The sequence below is a fragment of the Petaurus breviceps genome, unplaced genomic scaffold (genome assembly GCF_028583685.1).
Source record: "Petaurus breviceps papuanus isolate PSGF00001 unplaced genomic scaffold, PetGlider_PUasm1.0 90895, whole genome shotgun sequence".
NCBI lineage: Eukaryota > Metazoa > Chordata > Mammalia > Diprotodontia > Petauridae > Petaurus > Petaurus breviceps.
The window spans coordinates 21,949,279-21,965,783 of NW_027187372.1; the positions used below are offsets into that span (position 1 = coordinate 21,949,279).

The following is a 16,505-nucleotide window of genomic DNA, read 5'->3' on the forward strand; positions in this document are numbered from 1 at the left end:
CTCCCTCCCCTCCCCAACATGGTATGCAATCTGATAAAAGGTCTACATATACATTCTTATGAAACATATTTTCACATTAGTTATGCTGTAGAAGAACTAGAATGAGTGAGAAAAACCACAAGAAACAAAAAACAAAAAAAGAGAGAGAGTAAATAGTATGCTTTGATCTTGCATTCAGACTCCATATTTCTTTCTCTGGATGTGGATAGCATTTTCCAAGAGCTAAGTCTATTAAAGTTAGTCACTGCACAATGTGGCTGTTCCTGTGTACAGTGTTTTCCTCATTCTGTTCATTTCATATAGCATCAATTCATACAAGTCTGTACAGATTTTTTTTTTAAAGTCGACCTACTCATCATTTTTAGAGCACAATAGTATTCCTTTACATTTACAGACCACAACTTGTTCAATCATTCCCCAGTTGATGGACATCCCCTCTATTTCTAATTCTTGGACACCACAAAAAGAGCTGCTATGCATATTTTTTTACATATATGTCCTTTTCCTATTTCTATGATTGCTTTGGAATACAAACCTAGAAGTAGTATTACTGGGTGAAAGGGTATAAACATTTTTATAGTCCTTTGGGAATGGTTCCAAATTGCTCTCCAGAATGGTTGCATTGGTTCATAACTCCATCAACAACTCATTAATGTTCCAATTTTCCCACATCTTCTCCAGCATTTATCATTCTCCTGTTTTGTCGTGTTAGCCAATCTGATAGGTGTAATGTGGTACTTCAGTGTTCTGACTTGCATTTCTCTAATCAACAGAGATTTAGAGTATTTTTACTTATGATTATAGATAACTTTAATTTCTTCCTCTGAAAATTACCTGTACATATTCTCTGACCATTTATCAATTGGAGAATGACTTGTATTCTTACAAATTTGACTCAGTTCTCTCTAATTTTAGAAATGAGGCCTTTATCAGAGACAATGGTTATAAAAATTCTTTCCCAGTTTTCTACTTCCCTGCTAATCTTGGTTGCCCTGACTTTGTTTGTGGAGTAACTTTTCAATTTAATATAATCAAAATTATCCATTTTGCATTACATAATGGGCTCCATGTCTTGTTTAGTGATAAATCCAACTGTTCTCCATAAATCTGACAGGCAATCTATTCCTTGCTTTCCCAGCTTTTTTCAAAGTATCATTCTTCATATCTAAATTGTGTACCCATTTTGACTTTATTTTGGTATACAATGTAAGATGCTGGTCAATACCTAGTTTCTAGTGAGTTCTTATCCCAGAAGCTGGGGTCTTTGGGTTTATCAAACAGTAGATTACTATAATCACTGACTACTATGTCCTGTGTATCTAACCTATTCCACTGATCCACCACTCTATTTCTTACCAAGTAGTTTTGATGATTGCTCCTTTATAATACAATTTAAGATCTGGTATGGCTAGGCCACCTTCTGTAGCATTTTAAAAAATTAATTCCCTTGATATTCTGGACCTTCTCTTCTTTCAGATGAATGCGGTTATTATTTTTCTAGCTCTATAAAATAATTTTTGGTAGCTTGATCAGTATGGCACTAGAATAAGTTGATTGATTTAGGTAGAATTGTCATTTTTATTATATTAGCTTGCCCTACCCATAAGTAACTGATGTTTTTCCAATTATTTAGATCTGACTTTATTTGTGCAAAAAGTGCTTTGTAATTTTGTTCATTTAGTTCCTGGGTTTGTTTTGGCAGGCAGATTCCCAAATATTTTATAATGTCTACAGTAACTTTAAATGGAATTTCTCTTTCTATCTCTTCTGCTGGGCTTGGTTAGTAATATATAAAAATGAAGATGATTCATGTGGAATTCCTGGATAATTTCTTGAAAGATGATGTCTAGGTTCTTTCTGATCATGACTTTCAGGAGGACTAGCACTTTAATGTGAAGGCTTGTTGAGCCCTTTTCGGGTCTGCTCACCTACCTTTGGTGTCTACCTTCACCCAACTTTCACCCGTTGGCTGTGGCTCCAAGAAGCTATAGTATGCATAGTGCCCACACCCTGGTAAGTCGTCTCAGTAGACAAAGTAAACCAGGATGAAGATTACAAACAGCCTTCAAACCTTTGGTGAGTTAGGGGATGGCTACCCCAAGTATGTGAAGACTTTCCCCATGGGAATAGGCAGGCAGAAACAATTTGTTTCAATAGTCATGAATGTGGATGAAGCAGACTCTATGAAATGCTTACAGCTTGGTCGGACATCAAAGACACCAAGGTCATCTACTGCATCCTGGGCCATCACCAGTCATTTTGACTTTTGTCTTGGCACTGGACTTTGATGACTCAGGAAGAGAATGAGGCTAACAATTTTGTACAATTCTACCTCACTTAAATCCAGTTCACAAGGAAGTTATCACTCATGATGTCATTGGTCCTCTTTGAAAACAAATGATGAACATTACATAATGTAATAGTAAAGGGAAATTTGAAGGCCTTCCCTACCCCTTAATAAGCCTAAATTGAACTTGAGGACCTTTCCTGATTTGAAAATAAACTTTGCCTCCTAATAGGCTGAATGTGGTCACATGGAACCTGTGGTGGGAAGAGTTTGTTGAAGGGTGGAGCAGAGCCCATAGGAGAAGCAGGCTTTGAGGGAGGCTTGTTTTTCAGGAAGGCACAACTTTTGTTACTTTGTAGTCAAGTGGGTCATGAGGGCTGTGATATTCTCTGACCCTGGAGAAGGCTATATATATACACCTCTGAGGCGAGGTTTTGCTTTGCAGCTCACTTTGGAAAAAGCTGTATGATTTGGCCAGATGAGACTCTGGACAGCTGTTGAGCCCCCAGCTTTGAAAACCCAGATGTTGGTGCTTCTCTCTCTGGTAACTAACTCAGCATGGATGTAATGGTCAAACAGCTAGAAGCCCTGTCTGTTGAACTGTGTTATTTTCTGTCTGTATTTCTGTCTGCTTGTAACTTCTGTCTGAATTCTCTGAAGTTCAGGGTGCTGACTTTTTCCACTGAACTAGGTAAATGATATGTTCAACTGATTAAAGTAAGATCGTTTAACCCTTTTTGAGTTGCTTTCCTTTAGAAAAGCAAATCAAAGAACCTGTGCTAGCAGCCATCCTAGGTATGCCAGGGTGCTTGCTGCTACACACACACACACACACACACACACACACACACACACACACACACATGAAATACTTCAAGAAATAAGGAAAGCTACCAGATAAAACGAAAGCAAAGATGAATCCAACATTTATCAAGTATTTTCCCAAACTATTATCCTAAAGTGTTTGCAGTGCTAATCAGGGCAAATTAATCCACTGATATTAACAGAATTTCACTACATATGTGTGCATGAACATATTATCACTGTTGTTGATATTATCAGGAAAAAGAAAATAAACAGATTGATTTTTCATTTCTTTTTTTTGTGGTTGACTGTGATCTTGGGATTATTGCTATATATGTTCCACAAAATGAAATACTTCTTAAAACGCAAAGCTTTGGAAAGAAATGAAAAGGAAATGTTTTAGAAAATGGAATTGAGATGTTTCATCCTGATGATAACTGTTATTATTAAGAATATTTAAAATTTCTCTACAAATAACATATTTTGAAAATTAATTTATTTTAAACTTAAATACTAGAACTTAAACACACAATAAGAAAAAGAAATATATTATAAACTTAAACATTAAAACAATACAAAATAAGAAAAAAAAAAGGACTGCCACAAATGCAGCAGAAAATAAGAGGATTCAAAACATACAGCATTAAATTTCCATTTCAAGAAAGCCTACATAGTAAATACCATGCATTGTGTTCAGAGCTGTCAATCTTTTTTTTGCTTCCTTGTAAGTTTTCTTTTGTTCTTTGCTGTGAACTTTTTTCTTTTTGTCTTTTCCCCCCATCCTCCCCACCCAAGAAGGCTATAATTCAGCATGGAGCTATACACATGTGTGTACAGACATACATACATGCACATACACGTGTGCATGTGTGTACACATATACACACATAAATATGGGTATATACGTATACACACATACCCATAACATACATGTGCATTCACTTATATATACATATAAATACTTTGGTATCTTTAACCATACTCATATAAACATATATATTCATATGTACCTATGTAAGATTATACTATACTTATTTGTCCTCTGTTTCTCTGAGGGTGTATAACCTCTTTCTTCATAAGTTATAGTCTTTCCATATTTTTCTAAATCCACCAATTCATCATTTCCTACACCACAGAACAATATTCTAACCTTATACTATCTAGTTATTTTAAACAGTCTAAATAAGTATTGGTTAATATGGCTGACATATAATGTAGTTTCTCTATTTTTCTCTTTTGCTTAAATCTATTTTAATTCTGTGTCTGAGATCATGATTATTACCCCTGCTTTTTTTCCTAATAAATTCTACTCCTGATCTTTATTTTATATTCATGTTTATCTCTTATTTCCTATCCCTCCTGATCCCTCTACTTTGCTTCTACCTGCTACATTGCCCTCCTATTACTTAACCTACCTCCCCTTCCAAAGATCCCTCCCTTATCCTCCCATTACCATTAATTTAAACACACTTCTATACATCCAGCCCTTATCCTATTCCCTCTTCTTCTTATTTCTCTATAAATTTGGAAGACTTTTATTCCCTTCTAAATGTATATGTTGTTCTCTCTTTAACCCAGATCTGATGTGAGTAGGGTTCCCCCTAAAAATCCCTCCCTTTTACCCTCCCCATTCACTATCCTCTAAGCCTTTTATTTCTTTCCAAATTTAGAAACCTTTTATAACCTTCTAGATATATATGCCTTACTCCCTCTTTAATCCATTCTCAATGAGAGTAGGATTCCAAAACTACTAGCCCCCCTCCCCTAATTTCTCTGTGACAATTCTTCCTCTTGCACCTCATTTGTAATTACTCTTTTTACCTTTTCCTAAATGGTTACTTTTTAGAATTGCATCATATTCAGGTCTACCCCAATCTTTCTTTCAAACTACCCAATTACTAATAACAATCTTAGATAAACATTTTACATTTCCTCATATAAAATGTAAACAGTCTGTCCTTATTGAGTCCTTTCTAGACTTTGATGTGTACCTTACAGTTCTCTTGGATCTTGTATGTCAAACTGTCTATGGAAAAATGCAATTCTATTGACTTGAGAGTTTTTTTGGCAACAAAATCCTAAAAGTCTGGCAATTCAACGAATCTCCTTTTCTTTTTCATTTAAGATTATGCATAACTTTGCTGTGTATGATATTTTAAACTTCAACCCCAGTTCTTTTGTTCTTTAATATATAGTATTCCAAGACTTGTGGTCTTTTAGTGTCCTTGCTGCTAGGTTTTGTGTGATTCTAATTGTGACTCCACCATATTTGAATTTTTTTTTCATTGCCACTCATATTATTTTCTCCTTTAGCTGGGGTTTTCAGAATTTAATTGTGACATTCCTATAGGTTTTCCTCATAGGATCTCTTTCAAAGTGATTGGTAGATTTTTCCATTTCTACTTTTCCCTCTTTTTCTAACATTGCAGGACAATTTTCTTTAATTATTGTATGATTTTATCAAAATTCTTTTTTTGATCATAGCTTTCAGGTACTCCAATTATGCTCATGTTTTCTCTTTTTGATCTGTTCTCCAGATCAGTTTTTCTTATGAGATGTTTCATAGTCTCTTTATTTTTTCATCCTTTATATTTTATTTTTTCTTTATCTTTTATGACTTCTCTGGTTTCTCCTTGCCCAATTCTCATTTTCAAGGAGTAGTTTTCTTCCTTAAGATCATGGATCTCCTTTTCCAGTTGGCTGACTTTCTTTTCATAACTGTCTTGTTTTTCTTGGATTGCTCTTGTTTTTAAAAAAATTTTTCTTCAACCTCTTTCATTTGAATTTTAAAATCTTTTTAAAGTTCTTCTATTAATTCTTTTAGGGGAGGTGGCCATTTGATGTCACTCTTTGGGGTAGAAGAGGATTTTTTTGCTTCAGCATCCTCCTCTGATGATGAAACCCAGTATTCTCTATTCTCCTAGTAACTTTCTATAGTTGGTTTCTTTCTCCTTTGCCTGCTCTTTTTTTTTTTTAATTTGTAGCAGCTTATTATTGTAATTGCCCCTAGTTCTGTGGTATGGAGGACTGTGCCTCTGGCCTCAGATCCTCCTTCAGTTCTCCCCTCTGGCCTGGAACCAAAACCAAGAACTCCACCCTCCTCTAAATGCCCAAAGGCAGTGGCATCCCTGTCCCACTGCTTCTGCACTCATTAGATGTGTGCTGGTTCCTTGCTGCTGAGAGTCACATCTTAGCAGCATGGCTGGGCCAGGCATCCCTTACGAGCAGAGATTCCCCTAATTTTCCCCCCATTCAGATACCCAGCTCCTCACACTGTCCCCACACTGTCTAGGAGGTTAATATTCCTGAAGCTGGGGCCCAGGCTACCTTCCAACCCAGTTAGCTACAGACCTTGAGGCTTGCTGTTTTGGCGGAAATAGTCTAGAGGTGTTTTACACTTCACAAGGACCAAACCTTGGTCCCGTGATTTTTCTTTGGATCTTGTCTGGTCATCCCAGAGGGATCACTGTGCTGCTCCAATTCTTATTTGTTATTACTGCTCTACATTCACCATGAGGTGCTATTTTGTTTTGTTTGTGGGGGAAATCTGGAGAGTCTGGAATTTTCTGACCTACTCTGCCATCTTCCCAGAATCCTCTAAAAATAACATATTGCAATGGATGTAATAATCACTGGGTCTACAGTAGAATCATGTGATGATCACCAAAAAAAATGTGGTATAATTATAGTGAAGAGAAACTAAACACAGGGAGACCAAATGAATGATTATTGCAATAGCAACTGACATCAGATTATGAGGGCACTATGGTTGTGGCAGTATCAGAAGAGAGAAGCAGGCACATACAAAAGATGTTGCAAATATAGAATTGATAGGATTGACAACAGATTGGCAGTGACTGGGAAGGAATGATAAGTCAACAATATCTAGGTTGAGAACCTGAATGAGGGACTGGGAAGATTGTGGTACTCTCAATACTCAAATAGAGAAGTTAGGAAGAGAGGGGATTATCTTTTTTCTTTCTTGGGGAGACAGGGTGGGAAAATAATGAGTTCAGTTTTGGACATGTTAAATATGAAAGGTCTATGCAGCATCCAATTTGAGATGTTCAACAGGCAAGACTGTAATTCGGGAAACAGATTGGGGCTGGGCAAATATGAGAATCGTCCACATAAACTGATGATTAATTCATAGGAATTCATTAAATCACTAAGCAAGAGAGTACAGTAAAAGAAAAGGGCTCAGGAGAGAGTCCTGTGGGGTACCCAAATTTACTGGGCACAATCTGGATGAAGATCCAGAAAAAAAGAATGAGAAGGAGCTATCAGATAGATAGAAGGAGAACCAAGGAAGAGCAATACCACAAAAGCCTAGAGAGTAGAGTAACAAGAAGAGTGTGACTGACAGTGTCAAAGGATGCAGGGAGGTCAAGCAGAATGAGGATTTTTAAAAGGCCATTAGATTTGGTAATTAAGAAGTCATTGGAACTTTAGAGAGAACAATTTTAGTTGAAAGATGAGAATGGAAATCAAACTGTAGAATTTTAAAGCAAGGGAAGGGGAAGTTGATTATAAATGATCTTCTTGAAAAGTTTATTTACAAAAGAGAGTAGAAATATAGGATGATTGCTGAAAGAGATGAACTAATCAAGTGAGCAGTTTTTAAGGATGATGAGACATGGCTTTATGTTTGTAGGCAGCAAGGAAGCAGTCAGTACATAGGAAGACCCTGCAGATTAGTGAAACAACAGAAATAAGAGTGGTCATTCTGCTGAAATAGACAGGACAGAAAGAGATTACTTGTGCTTGTAGACACAGGAGGGGAATATATCTAAGTAACGTGAGATGAAGAGGAGGGGAAAAGTAGATCTCACTGAATTTTTTCAGTGTAATAAGTATCAAGTTTCTCAAAGATTTTTTTTTTACTATAATAAGTATCAAGTTTCTGAGTGAAAAGATTGAGGGGGTAGGAGCCATGTGAGGTTTGAGGAGAAAGGGAAAGTTCTGAAAAATCCATTGTGGTGACTGAAATAATGAATTGTTTATAGGGAGGGTGTAAAACATTACATTGCCACAACAAGGACCCAGTGAGATTATGTGCACACATGGGTACCCAGTAGACCCAGAAAGCAGGGGTGTTCTGAAGCCAAGTCAAACTGGCTCATAAGAGCTGAATATTAAATTTTTAATGTGAGCATTTGTACCTCTTGTTCTGTTGACTATCTAGACTTGACAAAGTGATGGAAAAAATAATAATAATATTGATTAAATTTAAAAGTATATGTATACATTTTCCCCCAGGAGAGTTACTTTGTTAAACATTTGCTAGCACACTCCTGCAATTGGCACAATTTAATAAGTTTATCTAGCTTCAATCAGGTGCATGTGAAGAGGAGTGAAGGCAGCCAATGATCGGAATAATCTATGGCTGGGGCATGGTAGAGCAGAATTAACTATTGGATAAGGGGGCAAAGGACTCAAGAGAAGAGGACAGTGTAAAGCTGAACTGGTTTAATAAGGGGTCCTTAAGAAAGGAAGAGAGTGTAATCTACACAGAGACGATGGTGTAGCAAAGAAATGAAGGTAGAAACACTGGATGAAGAGGCAAGGATGATAAAAAAGTTTAGGGGTCATTAAACAGAAAGAAAAATGGAGTGATAAAAAATTATCATCAGATAAATACATTTCAGAAATCATGACATAAAAGTAAAACATTTAGGTGATTATAAGATCAAAGGTCTTGACCCATCTTTTAATGTAGCTCAGTTAGGTGGGGTGAAGGAGTACATCACTGGAAATTAATAATTTGAGTAAATGGGAAGTGAACAGTATTTGATGGAGTATATAAGGGCATGAGTTGGAATAAGATGTTCTGTGAATTGTAGCCATATAATACCACTAGTCTAAGTATTAAAAAGATGGGCCTTTGTTTATTTGAAAATTCTGGGACCATCAAAGGAGGTTTCTAATTTCCCAAAAGCAAACTAGACTGCTCTTATGCTCCTATTTAATTCTGGACCCAACTCATTTATAAGTGCAAGATTCTGCTCCCTCCTTCCCCACCTCATCCCCATCAGATGCTTTGCAAATTGATCCTTCACTGTTCTCAAAAAGACTTTTCCAGCACATATCTCCTCTCCATACACATATACAAATATCCCCCATCTCTGTTCTTTTTAATGACATTTCAACCTTCTTTATAAGCATTGTGGCAATAGTCATTTAATTCATCCAAGTCCTTAACTGACCAGTAATTAATCAGTAACCACTGGAATATTTAATTCCTAGCTGAATAGCCTCCCCTTAACATGTAAAAGTGACATCTCATAGTACATGAAGATTTCAAAGCAGTATTACTTTATTCTTCAATAATATCTCAGAACTTGTAGAAAGAAAACTCTACAGTTTTAAAAATTATAACTGCTTCTTTTGACACAAAAAAGTCCTGCAAAAATCTAAGTTATTAAAACCAACGACTGGAAATTGTAATTAAGGGGCGGCTACGTGGCACAGTGAATAGAAAACTGGCCCTGGAGTAAGGAGGACCTGAGTTCAAATCTAACCTCGGACACTTAACACTTACTAGACTAGCCATGTGACCTTGGACAAGTCACTTAATCCCAATTGCCCTGCCCTCCCCCCTCCAAAAAGAAAAAAGAAATTGTATTTAGCCTATTTTTAAAAAATTGACAGATTTCTATATTATTGAAATACAGGTTTTTAAAAATAAACTAAATGCATTTTGTACAGAAAATTAAGTTAATTATGAGCAATTTAAGCTAATGCATGAGATAAATTATAATTGTATGAATAATAAGTAGCTATGCTTATTATATCAAAGGTACAATATGACTTAGACTGAAACTGTATTTTTGGGTCACATAATAAATGCATATGTGTGTGTGTGCCTGTGTGTTGTGTTATGTGTAAAATTCTCTCTTTCTCTCTCTCTCTCTCTCTGAAACACTATTGACTACATTCTTGCCACTGGAGGGCAGTAACAGAACCTTACCTGACTCCATACTCCAAAACTAAACACCCATGGCACTTGAATTTTGGTTTTGAAGTGCTTAAATGAATTCTAAAAAGGAGTGATATCACTATTGGTGCACTGGTGCTCCTAAATGGTTTAAGCTTATACACTACAAGTTTAACCACTGAAAATACCACACAATTTAAGGAATGCTATTGCCCGCATTTTAAAAGTTACATAAACAACTTCATTAAAAACAATATATATACAATTTCCATATCTTCATTTCATGGCTTTTTCCTTTACATTTTTCCATGATATTTCTTAAGGAATATCTACGTGGTCAGCAGGAGAACTTTTCCTTCAAACTTCTTAAGAATTCATTGTATCTCTTAAAGCTAGTAATATAAGGATTTATCAATAACACAGCAAATCTTAAAAACCCAAGAGTCATAACAATCTATCATCATTTCACTAAAATATAATGCTGATTTCAGAATAACTTGCTAACAATGTACACCAATGACAAAGAAACTAACAAATGATCTGATTTTTCTATCAGGAACTATAAAACACTCAGAAGAAATTTCAATCTTATAGTTATTCAATACTTCAGCTATTATTTGTTCAGTGAACAACAAACAAGAGATTTCCAAACATGTTAGATTTTTTTCCCCTAGTACAATGCACTATTTCCATAAATCTATTCTTAATAGACAACTACCTTCAAACTTTATATTACACAGATGGTGTTTTCAATTAGGCACAAATAAGAGAGAAACTAGGATCTATACATCTATATCAAAAGATATAACTCTAAGGTTTTAACTAAGCACATATTAAAATGCTTCTGCTAGGGTTTACATGTTCCTGAAAAACAAAGGGAGAAAATGGGAGAAACTGACAACTAACTTCCACACTGGTCTGTGGAGAAGAGAATAAAACAGAATATTTGACAGTTTAGTAAGTACCTTAATCCATAATAATGATTACTTCATTTAAATATTTTGCTTACTAAATACTACAAAGAAAGGAAAATTGTTTTTTACTGAAAATATGTGCAGTAAATAGCTTTTAAGATATATTATCATAAGGTTAAAATTATATGAATTAATTATACTGTACCTTTCAATGTCAAAAGGGAAACAGAACTTTGGCACACTCTGTAGGACTTCCTAAAAATGCAAATAAAAACAAATTTTAATCAATGTTTTTTTCAAATTTTACAATTGACATTTTCTTCTATGATGTTTTCTATAAAAACAAGTTTAACATATATATTATATATGTATGTATACACACACACACAGATTTCCCTCCCAAGAACTACAACACAAATTCCTAGCCTAAAATAATTGATTATTAAAAAGGAATTATGTTTGTGCTTTGGCAGATTGCAAAGACAATGCCATGGAAGCCCCAGGAGGGAAAGGCCTGGCCTGAAGGGTATTAACACCCTTCACATCCCCGCTGGGATTCCCTTCAACAAGGCCATATGGATTTTACAAGAAGCACCGCACCATATGGGTAAGCCACGTCTGCTGCTACTTGTACCACAGACTAGCCACAGGGACTTCTGACAGATCCTGGCTCAAAAATATAAATGTTGTTTCAATTAAAATGCAGGCAGAGAAAGGGGAATGAAGTTGGCAGCAGAATGAATTACTGAGAGGTATAACAACTCTACATGTTTCACAGTCAAATGTTTAAAAAAGATCTTCCACTGGTTTAAAAAAAGGCATTTACAAAGTTAACCCTTTACAACTAAATTTCTTTACAAATCTCGCTCTAAAAAAGTCATAAAGACAACTGAATTAAATAGTACAGTATTTATAACCTGTATATTTTTAAGATGTTTAGCAATAAATTAAAATTAACAAAATAGCCTCAGTACCTGAAAACTACAAAAATAACTAATGATAAGAAAAAACAAGTTCATCAGGCAAATGCAGAAAAACACAAACAATTACCAATAATGTGACAATGTGAAAAGGAGGAATATTTCCATATTTCCTAGTAAAATGCTCTGAAAATTAATTCATGTTTTAGAGATAAAGATAGTACAGAGAGAGAAAAACATCTCTATCTTTATATATCTTTAAACATCCTTTCAGGGATACATATTAATCGAGGGCAAAGTATCAGGTTTTCAATATTTGTTTCAATAGGGCAAAAAAAAAATCTGTGTACAGTATACTGAAAACTTTTCTATTCCCAAATTCTTTATCATTAAAGTATGTATTTGGGAAAAATCACAAAAATGAGGATCAACTGGAATGTTCTGAAGTCCAAAATAGAGTTTATTTTCAGAGACTCTTTCAAGATATTACCAGAAAGTGACCCATTATAAAGTTACAATTCTTGTACCTGAGAGATTGTATCAATACCTTTAACTTACTAAGACAGAAAGAATAAGACACAGTAAAAGACAATATGCTATCTTTGTAGCAGGACACTGTCTAGTTTGTGAAAATCCCTTTATAAGAGGGGTAAAGACAAAAAATATCCTCAGAGGATCCTGCTAGCAGTTTTACCATGGATATAACAAGACAGATAATCAAACAAATTAAACTCAAAACAAACAAAACTTGCACAAAAATTGCTAATGCAGTAAAATATTAATAAATTGATATCAAAGACATTGACTCAATCACCTCCACTTATGCTAAAAAATGAAAATGAGATTTTTCATTTTGTAATCATTCTTATTTGTAGATTGTTTAATGTAGTAACTACAAAAATCATGTTTACCACATTGGGAAGATTTAATTACAGGTGAACATCATATACTATTTATATATTCAATATCTAGTTGTGAAATACATTTTAAAAGCCCATCAGTGTTTAAAATGCTACACTTTAATTGAAATATGTACAAATTATAATACACCATGTATCAGCTTTTAAACTCAAATATACTTTATTGCTTCCCCATTCATTACTGAAATTCCCACCCCTCCCCCGTTATATCTTCGTCCCAACTAACACACATGCACATAACTTCTGCGAAACAGCCTCAGCTCGCTTCCCAACTGGCAGGAGCATCCCTCAGGGGACAAGTCTTTAAACCTCCGCACTCTTTAAAATTCAACCAGCCAGCAGGTCTATAGACTGGTGTATAAACAGTATAGACAAAAAAATCCTCCCTCAGCTTATGTCAGTGACAAAGCAGCTCAGCAGTTGACTGTTTCTCCCTTGACAGTGTAAGCTGGGTTTACACAGATCAATAGCTGGAAGTCCTACCTAGCTCCCAGGGCTCAGTTTTCTTCCTTAATTACAGGTACAATTCAAACTGAAATATTTTTTTAAGGCAGGGGATGAAGCATTTAAATATTTTTTGGATTATATCCTTTCAACAGCATTAGTTAATTGAAAATAGGATATGCAAATGCATAAGAAAGTATTAATAAAGGCATAAAATTGGAATTTAAATATAATATGCTTTGAAACAATCCCTTATCATACTAGCTTGTCTTTCACATATTACAGTTATCATTTTAAACCATACATTCTTTAGCAAGCACCAATTTCCCTTTAGTCTGCTATTTATAAATGAATAGTTCATGTAAATCACAATAAATAAGATTTATTTATTCTGAATCTTGTAACCATTTGGTCATTATTTTATTTTTCCTAACATCTCAATTCTTCCACACATAAAAATTTATGAATCAAGACTAAATATGGTCTACCTGCTTAAAAAAGTAACATAAAGAAAAATCGAAAGCTGAACAGAAAATTGTGAATAATTACTTATAAATATTTTTTACTAAATGACCAAAAACTTTTCCCTACAAAATGTATCCCCAGCAAGAAAGACAAAGGGGGGGGGGAGACAGAGAGAGGAAGGAAGGGAAGGGGAGAGGGAGAGAGAGAGATGGAGAGGGAGAGAGAGAGGGAGAGCTGGAAATAGTAATTTGAGGATATACATAGACTGGCTTTCTTCCTATATCACCAAAAAATAACCAACAAATAAACAAACATATAAGAAAAAAGAACAGGCCTACAACAAAGCTCAGAGAAACATACACGCTTAGGTCATGAGAGACATAATCAAACATAAAATAAGACTAAGGAAAAGCAGACAAGTAGAAAGAGAGCCAGGAAACCAATTTTCTAGAAATCTTGGTAGGAGAGAATAAGCAGGGAAACAACTTAAAAAACTTCAAATAGTATTTTCTGAGTCTTCAACTTTCTTACCTACCAGATTTAATAATTAACAGGTCACTGTCACCCAAGAATAATATTTTCATTAGATAAGAAGACACAAAGTAAAATTTAAAAAAAAGAATGAACAAAAATTGTAGCAAGAAAATTCATATCAAAAATTGAATTTGTAATTATTCTTTTTACATTTTTATTATAATTCTACAATTTCATAAAGGATATATGACAAAATGCAATATATTTATGTATATATGACCATATTCCCCCACAAATACGTTTCATAATAGATAACAGAGAGGTTCTTCATCAATTTACCTCCATGATCTACTTTTGTTTCTAGTTTTTAATGCTACAAAAAAATGTTGCTATAAATATTTTGGTGTATTAGTATATCTCTTCTATTTGTCAAGGATTTCCTTGGGGTATAGGCCCAATAGTGGAATCTAGGATTCAAGTGGAATTGACATAGCCATTTTATTTGCACTTTCCAGAACATCTGTACTAATTCATAGCTCCATCAACAATGTATTAGTGTGTGTTTCTTTCTGTAATTCTCTCCAACGTTAACTATTTCTTATCTTCTGTTATCTTTGGCAATTTGCTGGATATGAGGTAAAACCTCAGAGTCCATTTCTCTTATTACGAAAGATTTGGATCATATTTTTATATAGTAAATCATTTTCAATTCTTATTTCGAGAAGTATTTGCTTACAGCCTTTGATTATTATAATTACCAATAAAAGAATTACCAACATTCATGTCAAAACCATTTATATAAAATTTTATTAGAAAAAAGCTACACAAATGGAGGGCATCTTTGATAATGGTAATAGAAGAAAACTGATAGAAGAATAACAAGTGATAATCCACAAAAGACCACAGCTTTACTATCACACAATTAACTGAAAGATACTGATCATACCAGATCATAGAAAAGACATAGAGAGCTGAAAGAAACCTCAGAGACCATAAATCCTATGCTTCGTTTTGTAAGATGAAAAAACTGAAATGCAGGTAGCAAGCACTAGTGATGAGATCTGAACACGGGCCCTCTGACTCCAAAACCAGTATTCTTTCTACTATAACTTATATACGTATATGTACATCTATTTATATGTATATATATCTATGTCTATGTATAACTATGTATTGGCTATAAAAAAGCAATTGATTCCAAAAGAAATGTCACATTAAAAGCACTCTTCCAATAAGGAATAGTTTATATATATTTCAAAGCTAACAAATTTTCCTTTAAATATACAACATGAGAGATGACCGTATGTGATAACCACGGCATTATCAATATGAAGCCAGGCTGAGAAGAGGTCATATAATTGCCAGTGTCACAGAAATCCAGCACAGATTCAGTTGAAAAGGAACTTCCTATAAATGAAGAGGTCTTCCAAATTCTCCTAAGTGCAGCTAAAACTGTACTGATTTCATCAAGCCCACAGAGCACTGCAGAACCTTGATTGAGTTCCATAATCACTCAAAATAATTTAGTCTAAAGTATCCACAGGGATATCCACAAGTGTTCAGATTGTGAACAGATATAGCAAATAGACAATAGCCTCAGTAAGAAATAATACCTAATATTTATACAGTATTTACTATATGTTAGGTACTATGACAAGTGCTTTATAATTATTATGTCACCTGATCTTCACAACAACTCTGAGAGGTGCTAGTATTACAATGGAAAAAGATGGGCTCAATACATATCAAGTAGGAAGAATAAGGAATGTAAAGTCTCTGGCTCCCTTGGCATCTTCTCAATGTCAAAAGAACAGAAAGCCCCCCAAAAAAAATAAAATGAACTTTGGGAGAACATAAAAAGTCACATGAGATGAGCCATCTTGGAAATGTAATTCTGTATTACTGAGGGAAATTGATGAAATTGTAGAGCCGCTGGAAAACTTGAATCAAAATTGTATCATTCTGATTTAAATATCCTTTCCCTTTCTATAAAAGGAATAACTGGCAATCATAATAATTACCTGTTTCTCTTGTTAAAAATTTATGTATCAAATGTGAAGTGAAAAGATCAGTAAAAGAAAACCAAATTCTGAGTAACTGAAAATACCATTAATGTTTCCTGAATGTAAATGACAAAGTCCTTAGTAGAGAGGAGGACTCAGGGCAAAATGTTGCGTAGTCATAAATGTGCTCAAAAATGGACCACAACATCAGAAATTGTCACAATATTAGTTGTTTTTGTTCATTACAAAGTAGACTTGGAATCTAGGGAAGACAAACTGAGTTTTATATGAAAGTGGCTATAGTGTAATAACAATAAAACTGATAGAAACAGGAAGA

At 34.5% G+C, this 16,505-nt stretch overlaps 1 protein-coding gene across 4 annotated transcripts in view; it reads right to left on the reverse strand.

Moving 5' to 3' along the window:
• The window catches only part of DENND1B (DENN domain containing 1B), a 373,059-nt gene that overhangs the window by 196,489 nt on the left and 160,065 nt on the right, over positions 1 to 16,505 (reverse strand). For all 4 annotated transcript variants that reach the window (XM_069074484.1, XM_069074485.1, XM_069074482.1 and 1 more), the window contains one exon: positions 11,148 to 11,197. In XM_069074484.1, the coding sequence (XP_068930585.1) occupies positions 11,148 to 11,197 (50 nt within the window). The remainder of the gene's footprint in view (positions 1 to 11,147; positions 11,198 to 16,505) is intronic.